Consider the following 20730-nt stretch of genomic DNA (forward strand, 5'->3'; position numbering starts at 1 on the left):
GTTGCACCAGATGAATCACTTGCCAATCCAGGTATTATACTCTTCTCCACTCTCGTTTGATGGATGCTTAGAAATCTTGTGTTCACCTTCAGGTTGCGTCATTTATTGACGTTGAGATGGGAGATGAGAACAGCAGGGATCGTAACGACATCGAAAATTCAGTGAACTGGAAAATCTTAAAATTGACTTGGTTTTCGACTTCTGCGGAGTATTATAATTGTCGGGTTATAATTGTCGGGCCGTACGGGTTGGCGTCTTTCCGCAGAGTCTTCAAAACGTTCAACCGTTTCTCCCACCTGACGCCTGGATCGGGATGGCTGTGTCCAGCAAAACTTCGCGGGCATTTTGAATCTAGAATATCGTTACAGTGTACTTAACGACTTTTTGGCGATACAAGAAATTAATAATGAAAATAAATATCTTTCAAATTTCGTAGCAAAACAGTGATTTAATTAAAGTATAGGTACCTACTCCTACTTACACTACTTCCGACCACCTCTGTTCTTCTCGTCCACCTCGTCCTACTCCTCCATCTTCTCATCCCAGTACTCCTCTTCGTCTTAGTCCTCTTCGTCCTCTTCGTCATCCAATTCGCCTTCTCCTTCTCCTCCGACCACCTTCTATCGCCGCCTACCCCCTCGGGCTTTACCTCGAATACTAAAAAAATAGTTTTAGTAAAAATTAGAACACATGAAGAATATTGTGTAAGGATTAATATCATTATTTCATTCACAGATTTGACCAAAATTATGAGAAAATTATAAAAAATTATTGAAAATTTATTAGCGCATTGATAGCTACTGAATTTGGGCTTTTGCAAAATATGAATTGAAATAATTTATTGTAAGCACAACAAGTTGAAAAATTTGAGGTAAAATATAATTACAATTGCCATTAAACATTATAAAAACGTTATATTCACCGTGCACAAATCATCGTTCTCCTCGCCCACCTTGTTCTCCTCGTCATCCTCGTCCTCCTCCTCGTCCACTTCGATCACCCGCAACCACCCCTAACCACCTCCAACCACCGCCAACCACCTCCCACGACAACCGCTAACCACCTCGGGTTATACCTCGAATACTAATGAATATTTTTAGTATTAGAACACATCAAAAATATTGTGTACGGTTTAATATAACTTCTATTTTGACACATTTCACCAAGAAGATTGTGAGCAAATTATAAGAAATTATAGAAATTTTATTAGCGCATTGGTACCTACTCAATTTGGGCTTGCGCGGTAAATGAATTGAAATAATATATTGTCAGCATGACAAGTTTAATAAATTTCAGATAAAATATAATTACAATTGCTATCAAATGCGCTGGTCCTGAAAGTCGAGTTTCATCAGGTAGCGGACATGGAGCGCAGGAACCACGGAGCGCTTGTCGCTGAAGGTAGAGAACCCGGTACTCCAAATCTGCGGAGCGCGATTCTCATCCGTTCGCTCTACTGCGCGGTTGTTTCCAGACTGAGGAATTTGGCTAGCCGATTACTATAGATTGATGACGTCAAGAGAAAAAAAAATTTGGGGTGACGTCACTTTCTGAACATACGAACATCCGAACATCCAAACTCTAGTTTCGAACTTTAATACTATGTATGATGTGTGATGTATGAGGTATGATATGACAAAATTTATAATGATTCTAGTTTTCACATGACAGACAAGAAATATGCACGTTATCTGCCGATTCAAGCGGCTAGGCCCTTCGATGGTCAGCCGTTGACTAAAGATATATTCTTCAGTTAACAGGTCAGCTCATAACGTTGCCGTTGTGCGACAGTTATATGAAAACAATTTTTGATCGTACCTTTCAAATGTGTGTCAGAATACACTCGAAGATTTAAGAAGCTTCGTTCTATCTTTTCCCTATCAAGAAAAAAAATCGCCGACAATCACCTTTTTAGGTCTTCAAATCAGGACACTGCGTTAAATACTGTCTCATATACGGAGCATCCATTTCATCTGGATCAAAATTAGCGCATCCGTGATGTATTACAGTTACTTTGAGTTTTTTTCCATATGAACATTTTTCGAAAAACAATTCTACTTCTCTACCCAACGTAGATTCTTCACTTGCGACTAGCTAAAACAGCGTTTCGATTCCATGCCTACGGAAATTCAAGATCGAGAGAGCAAATGAAACGTTATTGGAATAATTATGAATACTAATGTTATGGAATACATCGAACGCGTGTCGAATAGAATCCCTTTTCGAAATGCATAATTCTTCTATTTTCATATTATAGCCGTATTATTGTAGATAATCTAGTTTGTCTTCTGGAAAATTATAAAATTTATAGTATGCATCACGTATTAATCGTAAATGGATCATATATAATAATATCGTACTAGGACTACATAAACATATATACTTTTTGATCTCTGCATCATTATGACATCCGATCTATTATTATTTATGATCTATGTATGAATTCTTCTCTCGGGTACCTATACTTTAGTAAAATCACTGTTTTGTTACGAATTTTGGAAGAAATTTGTTCTCATTATTAATTTCTTGCATCGCCGACAAGTCGGTAAGTACACACAGGCTAAGTACTAGCTTGGGCTTACCATTGCAAAGACTGTGTTACTCGGAAGGTGAATGCAGCCAGCATCATGTCGAGATCGGCAACTCTCTGATGTTCTGCAATGATTTCTGAACTTTACCGTTGGAACATCTCAGGGAGCGGAAGCGCACGACGATATTTGGTTGTCACACCAAAGACCATCAAGGTAACTGTCTTTATATTCTTCAGTAAACGAGCTACGTTAATAGCGGAACAGCACGGTACCCAACTTCTAGAAAGTTTTCATGACTGCAGTTTATACCGGGAGGAAACGGTGAAAATTAGCAGTGCCTAACCGTGCAAGCGGAAAATAATTGAACCCTATTGATCAGTAGGATCCTAACGCAGTAATATTTTCGCCTGCAAAACAGGGGTGCCAATTTACTGGAAACGGGTCATGATATTTCAAAATCTCCCGTGTCGCTTGGAGAGTTGAAATTACGTTGTCAAGATGAGTCGTATCAGTCGTCAGTCACTTAAAAATTAAGCAAGTTTGCCAAGCCTTTCTGAACCTATAAAAAAACTATTTGAGACCTGCTTAGCCCAAACAAGATTGATATCGGCTAAATGACCTCAGTAAGACGCGTTTGACAGCCGAAGCTTGAGGTGGCAGCCTGCGTAAAAGAAACGGAAAAGCTCATTTGCCGAGTTTCACCGATTCCTCTTACAGTTTTTCATAATTTCTCATTAAGTCTCATGCGGAGATTTTTTGTTCATGCAGCTAATTTATTCTATACGTATAAATACATTCCTGAACCGCAGTTCGTGCATGACTTGATCCGGGGCTAGTTATCTACGCGTTAGTTGTAAATTAGGCTCAGCGTAGCCCCTTTACGATGCAAACGTCAGCTGTTGGCGATTTGTATCAGGTCCCTGCAGTGACATTAAGGAGTCATAAGAACCGGGCAGGGGCAGCGGTAGCTAGAGAAGAAGCGAATGGAAAGCGTGGGAGAAAACGAGTTGCGCATCGGAATTGACAGCTATTATCGTTACACCCTATTCTATTACCCCTTTTCGCGCGATCTTAATAACAGGGACGTAATAAGACCGCGGCGCCTGTCCCAGCAATTATTATTTCTCGACTTAGCTCGATTTTGTTTTTGCAGAAATACGCGCCGTTTGTACCGTCCATCAACTCCCCGAGACTGGATCTGCCCGGGGAGCTGAGAAAGTGGCAAAAAAGTGCATTCGCAGGTTTAAGAAAACGGAGGTGTAAAGCCCCTGAGAATCTCTTTCTCGTTTCCAATATCTTCGACCATTCGTTACTTTTCTCCGATTGTTATTTATCACAGTTTCGCCCCCGCCCTGTTTTTGTTTGCCGCCTTTTTAATCCTCTCGCTTCTTTCTCGCGTCTCCAACCCTCCACGGCTCTCGCACGACCCGGCGAGATATCGTTCTACGTATCGCCGGAGTGGGAATCAGCCCAGAGGGCAAATCAATCAAGCGGTGATCAATCGCCGCGGGACTGAATTATTTGAGCCTTGTCGAGTCTCAGTCGGAAGTTCCTCGCTCGTCATTCACCCGGATTCCCCCGTTCGCATCCCTCGAGGATTGATAAACAGGCTCGCAGATTTAGCGCCAGTGTCACGCGCCGCCCCCGACTTAGCTAGGATAAAAGTAAAATTCGTGTATTCGAAAAGCCGTCTCCGGATCACCTGGATCCCCTCGCGCAAGGGGTGAACGGGAACCTCGCGAGATACAAACTAGGGGGGAGGGCAAGCTCTGCGAAGCTTCGTTGTACTCACTTGAAAGTTTATCTCAGAGTGATCTACATCCCGTCGGGGATTCCGTCGTTCCCTCTCCCGCTCAACCCCTCCGTTGGCTTCCTTAAAACGGGACGTCGCTTTTCTCGCCCTGGAACTTGAAACCGTTCGAAATAGGCGCGCACGGGAAATTCAAATCCGGGTCAATGTTCCCGGCCCTCTGAGCTCGGTGGACCGACGGTTTCGCGTTAAATATACATGAATTGTAAACATTTTATCATGGAACGAGGAAAAAGGTAGAAAAGCAGTTCAGAGGTATAGTTCCAGTGTTTGCAGCCGCGGAGACCGGAGATTGTACATCCAAGTCCGTTCTCGTCTGCGGCCGAGGAACGAGCTGTTCATTTTATAATGAAAATCAACATTGCATGGGGTCCAACGGGTTCCCTTCGCGCTGGTGCAGAACAGAGCAAATACCCAGAGCACGGTGCACGGTGCTTTATTCTCATATTAAAACAACCCAGTCTGGTGATCGCTGAACAAACACGCGGCGCAACCTTGGTTTATTTTTATAAACGACGTGGGGAAGAAAATACGTGACTGGAAACCGGACGGAAACGTAACCGAGAAAACGATCCTCACCTGGAGCCGGAGGAATAATAATTAGTGAAAAGAAAATTTGCCAACGTACGGAGACTTGAGTTCTTTTCATAAGGCTACAATATCACGTAGTACCGCCTCAGAGGGCTCTTTTGCATTTCAAATTGCGGTGGGTACGACGATCTGTGGTTACATCGTAAAAATTCTGATCACATGCTTATCCATTCTGTATTTTTTTCCCTCGTCTCTGCGGCGTGAATCGGAACCCTCGTTCTCACGTGTGATTTCAGAGGCGGCCACCCCTCGTTCACCGGAAGTAATTACTCTCATTCCAACGAGTTGCAACGAACCACGTCACGTATGCAAATATCCCGAAGCTACCGCGAATATCGCAATGGCCCTACAGGCCGGATTCGGCTCGAGGATCTGCACTCTTCGTCGTTGCAGGGGAAGCGACGAGAGGGGCGACGGTTGTCACAGTGGAAGTAACGGCCTTGCTCGAAGGAATTTTATTCTAAATACCTCGCTATAAATTCCTCCAAGTAATATCGGTTTCGTGGTCCTACTCTTCCCGCTGTCCTCGTCTCGACGACGCCAGACTCGCCATCATTCTGAGTTTTCTCCAACCAGATTCGCCGACTGCCTTTACTCCTGGACTCTAAAACAGATTGCATTCTCTTCTCGCTACAGCCTCTCCTCTTTGTATTCAATTTATCAAGATATATGGCTCTCTCTCTCTCTTTTTCTCCCTCGATTGCTCTTTCTTCCTCCGTAATCCTGCACGCCCGACGTTCCGACCTTACGACGTCTGCGGATGGCACCGCGCGTCAGTTCACTTCGTTCCTGCATCTGTAATTGTGTACGATTCGTTCTTACTTTTACTACTTAACATGTTACGAAACGTGAGGTAGATATCGATGTGGCAGAATTCATCATCCCCGGATTTAATTCTGTCCCCTCTGTTGTGTATGTGCAAAATATGGCCGATGCAGGAGAGGAGGATATATGTAACAAAGTGCGAATCTCAAAGATATCATAGATTTATTCTGATGTGTCGAGCACGACAGCCATAATCCGTCTTACCGCGCTCGCGTTGCCGCGCTGCCCGCACGCCCCTGCCCACACATACTCACACACACACATTCTATACACATACAATTCTAAACGCTATCAATACATACCTAACACTTCCCCCTGTGAGAAAGGAAAGCTTTAGGAGCTTTTATCACCAAAGTAATTTTCAGAATCCGGGAATCGGGTAGGGCCTTTAGTTTTACGCTTAGGTCTAGAATTGCTTGCATCATCAGATGAAGCATCTGGCTCGTTAATTACAATAGTTGCGTTTGTCGTGGGCACGCTTGCGGAGGCATTGTTAGGTTCGTACAGAGAAACGTGCTCCGATACAGGTACGAAGTAGTCGTAGTCATTACATTGTTTCAAGGTACCTTTTATAGCAGAGATTTGATTAGCATGCCTAATCCAGATTCTTCCGTCGTCTAATTTAATTTTGAATAACAGATTGCCCCTGTGTTCTAGAATCCTACCGAAGACCCATTTATTATTTTTAGTGTAATTACGGACTAGTACTCTTTGATTTATAGAAAATTTACAAGCTTTTACATTGGTAGCTTGTTCTTTGGCTACTACTGGCTTCAACAAATCCAGTTTACATCTTATCTTACGCCCTAAAAATAGTTCTGCTGGAGTTTTACCGGTAGTGCTATGCGGTGTGTTTCTGTATTGGATTAATATTTTCCTTAGACTAGCATTCACATTCTTTTTATCGTCGACTTTTTTTAAAGCAAATTTGATCATTTGAACGAACCTTTCAGCCTGACCATTTGAAGCGGGATGGTGGGGTGCAGAGAATTTATGAGCAATACCGTGTAGTTTTAGGAATGATTCGAATTCTGAAGAAATGTAAGTGCCGCCGTTGTCAGAAACGAGTACTTCCGGAAAGCCGAATTGAGCGAAGATATCGGTACAAACATCTATGGTAGTTGAGGCTAACATGTTTTTGACAACGCGGATTTCTGGCCATTTGGAGTAGGCATCTACAAGAATGAACAGGATTGCGCCCATGAAGGGGCCTGCAAAATCAATATGTATTCGCTCAAATGGTCTGGTGGCAGGTTCCCACAAATGAATAGGCACTTTTGCTGGGTTATTTCGGTTGCGCAAGCAAGACTCGCAAGATTGAACCAAGTTCTCGATATCTTTGTCAATATTGGACCACCAGCAATGGCCTCGCGCTAAACTTTTCATTTTCACGATGCCGAAATGGCCGACGTGCAGTTCCTCAAGAATTCTCTGTTGGAGCTTTTTTGGAATGACAATTCTATCGGACTTGAATAAAAGATTATCTTCAACAGAGAATTCTCTGGGGTCGACATTCCAGGTGTCTTTGGGAGATAAATTTTTACCAGCACGCAAATTTTCGATGACCGATTGAATTTTCGCATCATTTTTTACAAGTTCTCGCATATCGAAGACGTCAACAGACATTATATGTAGGGTCTGCGCGTGATAGACTTCTATAACATCTAAGGTGTGAGGCGTGTCACCCTCCATAGCTAGAGGTAGTCTCGAAAGGCAGTCAGCATTACTATTAGATTCCGACCTGCGATACTTGATATCGTAGAAAAACCCGCGTAGGAAAATAGCATAATGTTGCATGCGCATGGCGCTGTACGCTGGTAGGGGTTTATTTGGGCTGAAGATTTGTACAAGAGGACGGTTGTCGCAAATGAGAGTAAATTTGTGACCGTATAGGTACTGATAAAATTTTTTAACACCGAAAACAATGGCATAGGCTTCACGATCGATTTGGCTGTACTTTTGCTGAACTTTGTTTAATTTTTGAGAAGCGAATTGAATAGGCCTTTCGGTACCATCCTCGAAGCTATGGGAAATGACAGCACCGACCCCGACAGGACTTGCATCGGTCGCAAGAATAAGCGGTTTCTTTGGGTCAAAGAATGTCAAGCAAGTATCTTTAGTAAAGGCGAGTTTGATGGATTCGAAAGCATCTTGACATTCTTTTGTCCAAGAGAAATTAGAGTTTTCTTTCAACAGATTGTATAACGGAGCTAGTACAGTACTTGCATTTTTGATGAAGCGATTATAATACATCACCATGCCGATAAATGTACGCAATTCAGAGATGTTTTGAGGTTGGGGCATATCAGTGACTGCCTCGAATTTGGCAGGATCTTTGTGTATACCTTGAGCATTAATAACGTGACCGCAAAAACAAATTTCCAAGTCGCAGAAGGAACATTTACGTAGATTAATTTTAATATTGTGCTCATCGAAAATTTTTAACACTACATGAATTAGAGCAATTAACTCGGGGAGAGTTTTGGCAGCCAACCTCAAATCATCCTGGAAGACGCAAACGCCTTTTATAGAGCGGAAAAGGAAATTCATTCTTTCCTGCCAAATAGCTGGCGCAGCAGCTATACCAAATAACATGCGTTTTACCCTATACAATCCGCGGGGCGTGTTGATGGTAAGAAGGTCCGCCGTAGCCTCATCGACAGGCATGTGAATGTAGGCCCAAGAGCAGTCGATGCGGGCGAAACAGATACAACCCGCCAGATCCATGAACATTTCGTCTGTAGTAGGCATGTGGCAGTCGTTGATGATGAGTTGAGGATTAATGGTGACACTGTAATCGCCACAGATGCGGACATCTCCATCCTTCTTCAGTATTGGGACGATAGGAGTTGCGTAGAGAGAGGCGGGCACCGGTTCAAGTATGTCGTAAGATTCCCAGTTATCCAGGGCTGAGTCGACTGGCTCGACGAGGCGGAAGGGCACGTTCCGAGCCTTGTAGAACACTGGCTTGGCGTCGGGTTTGAGTTTTAGCGAGACAAGCCCCAGTCCTATAATAGGGGAAAAATCTTGCCGAACTACATTCTTGTATTTAACGGACAATTCTTTGGTAAACGCAGTTTTATCGAAACTGGAAATTTCTTTGGCATTAACTTGTAGTATAGGTGTAAATAGGCTTTGCGCGCCATGCATTTTTATGAAACTATGTATCCATTCGCGACCGCATAACGGAGGGCGGTTTACATCAGTAAGATACAAGTCTAAGTTGAATTTAGTGTTTTCAAACGTTACAATGACTTTAATAAGACCGCGTACATTAAGATTGGTTTTACAGTACGTGACCAATTGTATTGAGGCGCGCTGCAACCGGGATCTTGGGAAAAGCTTCTTTGCGTCTTCGAGCCACATCAGTGAGACCGCTGCACCGCTGTCTAACTCGAACTCGACCTTCTGGTTATTGACGATGAATTGCTTGATGAACTTTTCACGGAGGGCCAGGCAGTTGACGTCCTCAGAATCCACTATTTGAATGTCCACGATCTCCACGCCGTAGTAATCCTCATCAGTGTACTCGGTATTTTCAACCTGGTGTACTTGATTAAATTTAGATTTGCAAACTCTGGATAGATGTCCAGGTTTCTGGCAAGAAAGGCAAACTGTAGACGTAGGTAGTCTGCAAGTGAAGGCTTTGTGGTTTGGATTTCCACACCTGAAACAGTAGGGCTTAGTGAAATCCACCGGAGGAACTTGCTGTTTTGGAGCAGAGTTTGCAATTTTTTTCTTTTTCGATGCGTCAGATCTCTTCTTTTGAGCATTAAGGTAATTAACGGCTGACGCACTGTCACGTATACAAGACGTTTCACGGTCGCAAGTATCCATTGTGAGAGCCGTAGAGAGGGCAGATTCGAAGGTGAGATCTTTGGTTTCAATAAGCCTGCTTTGTATACGAGGCGTAGCAAGGCCAAACACAAACTGGTTACGTAGGGCTTTTGATGTGTGAGCGCCGAATCCACAGTTGGCGCTCATTTTTGTCAAAGCCGTTGCAAATTCTTGAATACTTTCACCAGGTAGCTGTTTGCGCGAATTAAATTTGAAGTTTTCGGCGATTTCTAACACCGGAGGAGCGTACAATTCTTTTAACTTAGCCGCAAGTTCGGCGTAGGACTTCTGATCGACTTGCGTTTCACCAAAAGTATCACACAAAGCATTATAAGCTGTATCGCCGACGAAATGGAGCAGATACACTACTTTATCTGAATTTTCGATTTTCATAATTTTTAAAGCGCCCTCGAATCTGTTCAACCAACGAGCCCAAGACGTCTCCCCCGGGATAAACGGTGTGATATGTAATGCATTTGAAGTCGTAACTGCTACTCCGGTTGCCGCTCCGGCTGCTGGGGCAGGTTGCTGTGGTGCTGACATTTCAGTGACCGATGCAAAAGGTTTACTTTCGGTCTCACTCTCACAATCACTTTCGCTTTCGCTAGTGCTTCCGCCTCCAAGCTTCGCGAAAGATTTGAACAAATCAATATTGGAGAGATTGAGATGAACTTTCCGCACTCACGAGCGCTTGCGAAAACACACACAGCAACAAACAAAAAACTTTTTGGAGCACTAAACACCGTTAAATTTCAAGTTTTTGACACCGAAAATATAAAGAAAATGTTGATCCTCGTCGCCAGTTTGTTGTGTATGTGCAAAATATGGCCGATGCAGGAGAGGAGGATATATGTAACAAAGTGCGAATCTCAAAGATATCATAGATTTATTCTGATGTGTCGAGCACGACAGCCATAATCCGTCTTACCGCGCTCGCGTTGCCGCGCTGCCCGCACGCCCCTGCCCACACATACTCACACACACACATTCTATACACATACAATTCTAAACGCTATCAATACATACCTAACACCCTCATAGTTCTACTCTTTTGACAACAGTATTTGGGTTCGTGGTATTTGGGTTTGAAAATTCCAAGTTTTGTCCAGGCTTATCTCACTGCAAACCCTTGCCCTATTTCTTTGTAAATTTACTGTATAATTGACTGGAGAAATAGCGGTTAAGGAATTAAATTCCAAGCTAGTTTGTTGTTAGCATAAATTCATAAATATTCTTGCATAATAAAAGTTATAGCTCGTCACAAGATACTCATATAATTCCAGCGGACAACGTAATCGATACATGTCATGTTACATCCCCCCGAATCTTTCAGGAATATCCGTTACTCAAGACGCCCAAAATCCTCCGCTGGCATCAGTATAAACTATCTGGTTGTGAACTGTGGTAAACGATGGTCACGAAATTAGCTAAATGATCCGCGACGGGACCAAACTCCCGGTACTTATTCGACGAGACTGGATTATATAGCTGTTGCAGAATAGCGAAGCCAGCTGTGCAACCCTTGGCCTAACCGTATTTCCGGAAGAGTGCCAAGTAAGGATTACATCAGATAGTGCCTGCTTTTTACCGGCCGGAAGAGACAGCCATTTAATCCGACGCTCGGCTATTAACCTGCTTATAATAAATATGAAATAAATGCTGTTTCTTCATAGTCTGTTGTTCATCTGACCTGTTGAACTCGATGAATTCGCTTGATTTCTGCTTACCGTTTTCACTGCATTTCCACGAATCGCGATATCGTTCCTTACAGCCGAGTTATCAAAAAACGACGAAGATATTACATCAAGTCTTCCACGTCGACTGCGCCATTTCACTGCCTCATTGTTATCCAGCATTTTAAGTGCATTATACCAATGTGTCTCTTGGTATGATCTCATTCAAAAGTCACAATTTCCAACTCTCATGCTAGTTTATAACCTTGACCACTTTCGAGGCAGTGCGAGTTGAAAAATAAATTTAATTCATATTCATAGACAATTTGCATTCCTAATGAACTTGATTGGAGCTCTATTGAAAAATCGCCACAAAACCTGATTGCTGAGTAGAGATTGATTCCCGCGTCGAGATATATTTAATCGCGAGTTAGAGGCAGCGTATTTTCTGCTAGCTCGCTTAACGACTTAACGAGCCTTGTCACAAATTCATATCGGGCGACTTGACCTTTGATTTTAAAAGTAACGTCGATAAACAGTTGGTTAGTAAACAGAGAAGATTAGTAATCCGGTTTTACGAATTGATTGCGTCTCTGTGGCGTGATAGATGCCAGAAGTGATCATTACCAGCGACCAACCGAGTCGCAGTGATCTGTGTACCAGGGATAAGTTATCCACGCTCTGTTCGACGAACTACGAATCAGCCAGAGCTCGGCTTTCGATTCCTGCTGCTCATCATCTCAGTTCGACGATCCAGCCGATCACCATGGGGACCAAAGGGTTTGCCCTGATGGTGGTATTGGTTACGGGCATTATCGTAAACGTTGACAGTTACGATACGCCCACGCCTCTTGTTGAAGTATTGAACCCTTACGGATTTCGCGTATCAATTCCGGACTCGCCTGGCGTTCAGCTGTTTGCTTTCCATGGTAACATCAACCAGGAAATGGAAGGTAAGTATGCACGACGTCTAGTCTAGAACAGAGTTACGTATAATTCAGAATTATAAAAGCTGAGTCAGTGTGTTCGACTGTTCCGCAGAACATCTTGCCACTCACCGTCAGATTGAGGGTGGTTTTTAACAAACGTGCATTGAAGCGTGGACATTATTCACCGTCGAATAGTTTTTGTTAATGAAATGTGTACATTTTTCTTAGGCAACGAAGCCGGAACCTTTTCCGTCGACATCGTTTCAAAGAAAAACGGACGATGGAGCTACACTAATCCAACGGCCTCGTTGAATCCAGGAGATACTCTATACTTCTGGACCCACGTACGTGTCAATGGAATTGGATACGAGAAATTTCATCAAGAATTTCACGTACCCGCGAAACCTTCTCAGAATACCGGTGACTCAAACAATGGACAACCTCAATCGGGAGATGAAGACGTGTACATCTTTTCTATGTAAGAATCACCGATTGTGATCTGAAGTCACGAAAAATTGAAATGTCGCGATACTGATGCCAAAAGGACGTATAAAAGTGTAAACCCTTTTGGAACGAGCACCGTGATATGCTTTACAGGGCTCACCAACATATTGTTGCATATTATTCATTTCCTTAATTACTCCTCGAATGTGTAATTTTTTGTAACTATTTTACTGCCCAAAAGAATAAAATGAATTGAACATTTATAAATGTCATTTTTAATATCGAATAATGTGAAATTTCGTACATCTTGACTGCCGCCGTAAGTGCGTTTTCTTTTTTAACTATTTACGTCGATTTGAGAACCAGAGAACACGTACGTAAATATATCGTAATACTACTGGTCGTCATGGGGATGAAAAGCCCGTAACTCAATTAGGCATATTGGTAGGAAATACTTGACTGTGTATTCGGAGTTGCGATACGCCAACTCCTCTCTCGTTGAGCTGATGAGGGGTTTCGAGTGACGACTGGGTACTAACTCTGTCTTGGCTTTGAGCTTTTTGAGTTCGGCTGAGAAATATTGAAGCGGAGATGAAAGGTAAGAACTTTGACGTACGCGCTCCAAGGAACCCTCTCACGCTCTCTCTCATTTCTCTTTCTCTGGGAGTCAGCATGAAACAGAATACCGTATCGAATTAATACTGTCTCAAGACTTTCTCATAACATTAAGTGGAATTAAACTGCAAGTCGCATGCGGCTCGCTTCCTCCGAACGTTCAGCCAGCAGGCAACAACGGGGCCTGAGGGCCAATCAACGTCGGGCGAGTGATGGACCGTCCAATTTCCCGATTCACAGGTAAGCTATGTATCATCCGGTATTCGGTACAACAGAGCAGCTCGTTCTGAGAGAATTTTAATCAATGATTGACGAGGTGCGACAACAAGAAGGAGACTGAAGCGGAATTCAATTTGCGCACCACCATAAACAGCCCCTCTCCCACCCCGCCGTCCGATCCGTGCAGACTTCGACTCCGTCTCTGCATTGCGCAGCAATTTCGCATAAACAAGAATCGTGCCGAAGAGTGCGCGGTCCCGATGCAACAGCGACAGCGGCGGCAGCAGCTCGTTTCGTTAAATTCGACAAGGCGAGACGCCGTGAACGACAAATGCATGGAGGAGCGCGAGGAACAGAAGGAGCAAAAAACCGACGTCACTGATCGACATCCGCCATCCGTTTCCGCTTCAATTTGTCCACGTCTACCTGCACGGCGGAAGAGGCTCGCGTTCTGTCGGAAAATAACTCAGCTCTCCCGGTACCATGCACATAATATTTTCGCTCCCGTCATCTTCCGCTCCGTGCTAGTCGACCATCTCACTCACGTAGCTCGGGGGCGGCACGAATACCTTTCGATTACATGTAACCGCAGTGCGGCGCCGCCGCCCCCGGAAACCCGCACGTATTTAACCGTTGTATAACTGACTCGAATAAGAGCCAATATTTGCCCACGTCACCGGGTAATCTTCCTTGCTCACCGCATACCGAAAGAGATCCGTGTACAGGCTTCTTCTCGCGTATACCATCCCTTCTACCCCGATTCCACCCTCGCCGAGCTCTCGCCTTCCGGCGAAGATTCCCCCCGAGGTAAGCGCGCCTCTCTCTTCAAGAATGCGGACCACGAAGATTCGTCATCTTCTACACTCTGGGGATTCCGGGTTTTGGAACACCTTGACGTAAGTGTACAGGTTTAATCCGTGCATAGCGGGTTATGTTCAATTTTCGGAATTCCGTGGCAGGAAAGTGCCGTTTTCATCGCTATCTCAATTGCAGCAAAAGCTCGCCGAGTAATCGAGCTAGCTTTTTACGTCCCGGCTTCCACTAGGGTACAAGACTGATCGTTTCTACTGTTTTTTCAAATGCAATATTAAGAAATTGGTGGAGGGGGACAATGAGGTGTCAGGGAGAATCCCCGCCGGATGAAACCGCGAGACAACGACGGTCATTTATTTAGCTTTCGTGGCTTAGGGCGAAGACGATATTGCAAAGCTTCGCGGGACGCGTGCACGACACGGACCGGAGTGCACTGGCCCTGTCCTCGTCGTCGTTGGGTGACAGAAGCGTCTTGCGTGGCTCGGTTGAACGACTCAGCCCCATTTCTCATCGGGACAAATGACCCCCGTTCCGCTTGTTAACCCCGTCCGGCATGCCGCTTGTGCGTTTCAGGTACACGCGTAACTTGCCTTCGTAGCGCAGTTTGTCATCGAAGGATTTGCGCAGCCCCGTGCGAACAAGGGCGAATTCGTTGAAACTCTTCGAGCCTGCACGCACCGTGAAATCAAAAATAACGCCGCGTCTTACGACCCAGTGCAGCCTTTTTGTTATATCGGCAATTCATTAGCCCGACATTGTGCTCTCGTCCTTGTCATTCGACCGACTCGCGGACTGGCTAAAGCGCCGCGTCAAAGCGCCACTAACGAGCTAATTATCCCTGAGCAACCCTTCGTCCCGCCGTCCTTGCGACACCCTTCCGCTGCCACGCGTCGAGAACCCCTTGAATTCCAACCTAGCTCAGCCCACGCGAGCCACAAGCCAAACTCAAGCCAAAAGCATTCATCCCCACCCCGTTGGGCCTCTCTCTTTGACCCTCTGTACTACCCATCTCTGCAACAACACGTCACTCGTCCGACGTTGGAGTAATGTGCAGCTGCGGGGGGAGTGCCGTACCCACTGACATTCACAGATCTTTGAAAGTTCGCGTTGTAGTCCAGAGTATAAGAACAATTACTCGCGGAGGGTGGAAAAGAGGAAATCGAAAGTTGACGGGGTATTTTTCCTGGCTGATTCGTGCCCGGAGTGGAGTTTCGTCCTCTGATCTTGATAGCGTGAGTCCTGAGGGTTCAGGGATTGGATTCCAAGGTCGCCCTCCTTTCGGAGAGGCAGCATGGAAAGTGAGTTAAAAAGGATGAAGAGGTGGAGAAAAGTGCAAGGACTGCGGGGTGAACCGGAGAGTGTAGAAACGCAACGAAGGCCGGGGAACAAGGCGCGGAAAGTGGGTGGCGGGTACATGTGATATTACATCGAGCAAGTGTAGAGGAGAAGTAGCGAGTGAACAATATGTTCCGAAATTGTTTTACTCCGGCAAAGAGAAGATAAAAATGTTCAACTTGCCTCCCGGCAAGGAGGAGTAACTTTTGCGGGATGTGATGTGGAAAATTGGATTCAAGTTTGGGGCGGAGCCACGCGCGGGTGTATACCTATAGTATGGAGAGACACGGGGAATAAGGCGGAAGAGGACAGACCTAGCGGAAGACGATATGTAGTCATGGTTCGTGCGACGGTTTACCGGTTCGTCTCTCGTTCCACTTTTGCGGTTCGGCTCTTGCACCGATGATAGGCTGCTCCGTGAGGAGACGTATTTCACGGCCCACGACTCAACCCGCGCGCATCATTCGCCACCAAAGCTGAAAAGATTTCATCTCGAATCCCAGCCATCAACTTTCGTATCAAAAAAATGATAATAAAAAAATCTCATTTTCTCAGGTTAACATTTACCCTTGCGTTGCGTTGGATTCGGATATCAGGTGAACTCTCTGCAATACCGATTAAAAATCTGCAGGTATTTGGGTTTGATTGAAATTTGATCATGATTAAAAGAACAATAAATATATTCAACGACTTCATGTGGAAGCAAATCGATGTGATCGATTGTCAACTAGAAGTTCTCGTTAATAAAATGTTAGACGAATGTAGATTAAAATTATATGTAGGATGCGGATGTGGGGGGAGAAAATGCAGCAAGTACTGACAAGGTTAGCCGTAGAAAATACGGATAGAAAACTGAGTGAAACCCAGTGAAAGTTGGCAGAAGATATTTGGGAGCCAGATGTGTGGTTGTAAATTACCTCTTAAAGCCTAGCGAGGGTTTTGCGACGCAACATCTCATCTCATAAGTTCGGGACCAGGCTGAGTTAGTAGTACATCATTCGGGGATATGAGAAGAACCCCACCCATCCGCTTTCGTCCTTTCCCTGTCATATTAAGCTCTTGACTCATCCCGGTGTGTCTATATACACAAGGGAATTGGTCCTACTTCGTCCAGGTCTCCTTTTCAGATGGACCACTTCCGCTTTCATGTCCCCATAAAATGAGCCTTCGATGATCCAGGAAACCCCTTCGCCTAGGGTGAAGGTCATTCACGAGACGTCCATTGATCACTCTCCCTCATCTCCAGACGAAGGTGTGCATAATCTCATGCATCACGAATGCAGGTGAACGCTATCTGGAAACTTTGAAAAAGAACCAACTCCTCTGAAATTATCTCGGGGATACTCATAGTTCGATACTTGAATGCTTGGATGAGGACTTGGCGAACCGAAGTTACGAAGAAAATCGCGCACGCAGTCAAAGGAAGTAGAAAACATAGTCGTGGAAACTCTTTCTTGACAATCTGTAACTTTGACATTCGACGTAACAGCTCTCGCCGGCATCAAGTGTATTTCTCACCCTCCGTTACGGTTGTCATTGGTCCATCCCAGCATTCCTATTTCCAACTTGGACCCAACGCACGTTACCGTTTACTTCTACGAAGCCTGCGGAAGAGCAACTTTCGAATAAACGGTCACTTTCAGGAAGTTAATCTCGACTCGCGACTTTTAACGACCTCCAAGTCGTCAGCTCAGGAAGCCAATCGTTAATTCTGTACTTCGTTCAGGTGAGCTGGAAATTTGGACGCCATGACTCGACGTTCCGTCCAGTTTAGAATCACTGGATGAATAGACTTCGACGAACAGGGATAACATCGACAACTCTGATGCGGAAAGCCGAATGTGTACCGAAATTCAGAACGAACCTCGTTCGCGATGCAGTTCCACTGCGGCAAAGTTTGATTACAACAATTTCCCTCTTTCGAGTATAGTGAACTATTCGCTGGCTGACCCAATTGTGCATTCTCCACGTGCGTTCTGCCAACAAATGCCGTTAGTGTCAGCGGTGAGTCGTGATTTAATCCAATCAATCGAACATGACAGGCTCTCTCCGCCTCCTGAACTTGGAACCCTCGATAACGAACGTCGTGGAAGCTAACCGAATTAACCGGAATTGCGGGTGAATTATCAACCTCTGCAGCTGCAAATTTCTTACCTGACTATTTGAAACATCATTATACACGGCTCCATGAAAGCAAGTCGCACATCTTGCAAAGCGAGATTGTGTGCTCCTCCACGAGTCGGAAAATAATATGAATGACATCTTCACACGAAATTGATTCGCCTGTTCTCTGCCGTTGTAGCTGACACCTTATTCTGACGTCAAGTTCGTATTTCCCGGTAAGAGATCGAGCCCTTTCTTCCTCGCGCCACCCCCTTGTTCTCCGCATCTGTTTTTGTTTTCTACTGACAAGACGCCGGTGCCTGTCAGGAGCAGAAAACGTCGATCGTCGTAGTCGAGCATTGGAGCACAAACTGGTACATCGTTATTTATTCAGTATATTCACCAACTTGGAAGTCTTCGAGTTGACGAGTTCCAACTGCACGTGACGGAATTTAGGAACGTTACACGTCAGCGACGCAACTCTTCCACTGACGGCAAACGTACCCGAAAACTTTTCGGCACAACTCACCGTCAATTATTCACCACGCTTAAGTCATTATACACAAGGTTCGAGACGGGGCTCGGATATCCAAAACTTTGCGCTGTTTATCAGCATCGCGAATCACCCGAAGCAATTCATCTCCAACATCGAGCCAAGTCTATCCAATCCAAATTCGTTGATCAATTTCACTTCTATGGGAGAAGAATACCTTTGAAATAAAACTTGCTAATCACGTGATTGCTCAGTGACAAAAGTCACCGTTTCAATGATATCGATGATTTGTAACAGCTGATTGAGGTCAAGGTTTTACCCGGGTCACAATTTAGACACAGTAAACTGAAAATTTCGGTTAGTCGATAATAATTATGAACATCAGCTCGTCACTCAGCCAACACTGGGCACCTGTTGCCACCGGATTTACATTTTAATTGAGACTCAAGCTTGCCCCAAGTTTAATCGTTACACGCTTTCATCTTGAAATAATTATGTTGACGTCTTTGCAACTTTAAGCCGAGTGACGCAGATAAGAAAAAGCACCACCTTGAAGCTCGGATATCACTCACTCTTTCATTCGGTGAATATAATGCCCATAAATGTGCTTTCTCATAACGTACCAAGGATTACACGAAGCCGATCAATCGGCTTAACGCGATACGAATGGAAATTGAAATCGAGACGAAGACGCTCAGTTTCGTGTTCTAAGAAGTAAATGACGACGCGCAAGTACAGCCGCAGGCGGACTGAGGGGTGGTAGACAATCGATTGGTAACTGAAAAGCCAACAAATAGGTACCGAGTACTTACCCACGAGTTGGCTCGATATGCAGCCCGGCATACTAATGGCGAATATTTTCCCCGAGTTTCCTTTCATGGAGTATTTGAAAAGAGCCCGAGAAATATACGTTTACTGTACCATACCGTACCATACATCTCTCCGCTAAGATATTTCTCGAGGAATTGAAAAATATGAAGGAGCCACCAAAGCGGCGTACCTACCTGATGCTAAGAAAATCGGGCCTGGAATATAAATCAAGTCTGCGAATATGAAGCATGAAACAAAGAGGAGATACCTACTCTCGAGGATAATTACGATGTCGCAGAATTCCACCGATTTCCGGCATAATTAACGGCGTCGAAAGCGCGCGACCGCAAGCCGACGACCCTTTTCTATACCACGCGATGATGGCCACCATGGAAAATTAGTATTGAAAAGCAAGTGAGTCGGGTGAACAGGATGCGTGGTTCCCTCTCGGACTCGCGGTACATGCCGGTTGCATGGCACGTAGTGAATAGCGCGCGGCGAGCACTCGATGGTAGTTATATAACGAATGGTTTTCCTGCGGGTAACCATAGCCGAGGTTCACGCTGAGAGGGCAAACCACATTCATGATTCAATCAGCGAAGTTAAAGCGAGCGCGAAATGATGCGGCTCCCCGACGCGCGATCGAACCTCCAGGGGTGCGAGGATATCTGCGAACCCCGGAACGGAAATTTCCTGGGGGCAGAAGACCGGGGGTGGAAAAAGTCAGCGATTTGCCGAACGACAGAGGAAACGTATTAATCCACGCCAGAAATTATCGGTGACAGTAATCCTTTTACGATTTAAACGAATCTCCTCGGGGGACGTTTTTGTATAGATCTACACGACGAACAATATCGTTCATTGTGCGCGCGGTTTTACCATTTTTGTTTTATACATTTTTTTCCTCTTATTTTCCAACATCGCTGACGCGACGCTGACGGCCGAGTTCCTGATCAAATATCGAGGTAATCAAAGTTGATCGTTTCTGTTTGAATTCAAAGGGAAAATAATACATACCGAGATGCATGTCGATGACGGGCGTGTTTTGCTTGTTGTATTCGTATTCCTCTCTTTCTTTCGGAAAAATTGAAACAGGGACGAACGGAATGCGGTAAAGAAGCGAGGGAATTTTACCCCTGTGTAAAATTTTCACGAACGATAAGATTCCCGGGATGGTTCATCGGCCAATTAGAACGCCAATTACTCCTCAAGTATCTTCCGGTGGGTCGGGCGAACTTTTCACCCTTGCGGCGCGTGTCATTAAAGAGTGTTTGATTAAAGTCGAAGAGCGCGATTCAGCCTGAGTACCAAACTGGGGCTTGATACCCGACGGCATTGTCCAGGCTCGAATCGAAAAACGAGGAGGGCCTCCTTTGACTTATTTAACTTTGTCATTTTCCCTTTTGTCCTCCAATTATCGAACGACGATCACTTTCTAGCCGTATAATTTTTCCCCTTCTAATTTTGCAGCTAGATCGAGGGCGCGAATTCCGCACCGTTTGCACCACCCCGGCTCGTCTCGAATATTCCAGACAAACTGGAAAGTGTGCTTCGCCTGTGTATGGTGAATACGACAAAGAGGTAAGAGAACGGAGGCGGGCACGTGACTGCGTTTAATCTCGCGATGCCTGACGCGATCCGTCTCTGTCGTCGGAGAGACGGCTGCCGTCGGCGTCACCGTCGACTCGACGGGGTTCGGGCC

General features: G+C 45.0%; 2 protein-coding genes and 1 long non-coding RNA gene across 4 annotated transcripts; 1 reads left to right on the forward strand and 2 right to left on the reverse strand.

Moving 5' to 3' along the window:
- Positions 1 to 225: 225 nt before the first annotated feature.
- Positions 226 to 995, reverse strand: LOC124300188 (uncharacterized). Of its 2 annotated transcripts, none has more exons than XR_006907171.1 (3): positions 923 to 995; positions 482 to 657; positions 226 to 351 (listed from the first exon to the last, which is right to left on the reverse strand). It is a non-coding gene; the product is annotated as an uncharacterized LOC124300188 (long non-coding RNA). The 2 variants fall into 2 exon arrangements; XR_006907172.1 differs by having other exon boundaries at positions 472 to 657.
- Positions 996 to 6090: 5095 nt separating this feature from the next.
- On the reverse strand, positions 6091 to 10137 carry LOC124299653 (uncharacterized protein K02A2.6-like). The gene has a single exon (XM_046752921.1). The coding sequence runs from the start codon at positions 10135 to 10137 to the stop codon at positions 6091 to 6093; it is 4047 nt and encodes a 1348-aa protein (XP_046608877.1).
- Positions 10138 to 11857: 1720 nt separating this feature from the next.
- On the forward strand, positions 11858 to 12903 carry LOC124300552 (gram-negative bacteria-binding protein 3-like). The gene is made up of 2 exons (XM_046754769.1): positions 11858 to 12220; positions 12425 to 12903. Exons 1-2 carry the CDS (start codon positions 11875 to 11877, stop codon positions 12676 to 12678), a joined length of 600 nt encoding a protein of 199 aa, XP_046610725.1. The 5' UTR covers positions 11858 to 11874; the 3' UTR covers positions 12679 to 12903.
- The last annotated feature ends 7827 nt before the right edge of the window (positions 12904 to 20730 follow it).

This window comes from Neodiprion virginianus, chromosome 3 (genome assembly GCF_021901495.1).
Source record: "Neodiprion virginianus isolate iyNeoVirg1 chromosome 3, iyNeoVirg1.1, whole genome shotgun sequence".
Classification (NCBI taxonomy): Eukaryota; Metazoa; Arthropoda; class Insecta; order Hymenoptera; family Diprionidae; genus Neodiprion; species Neodiprion virginianus.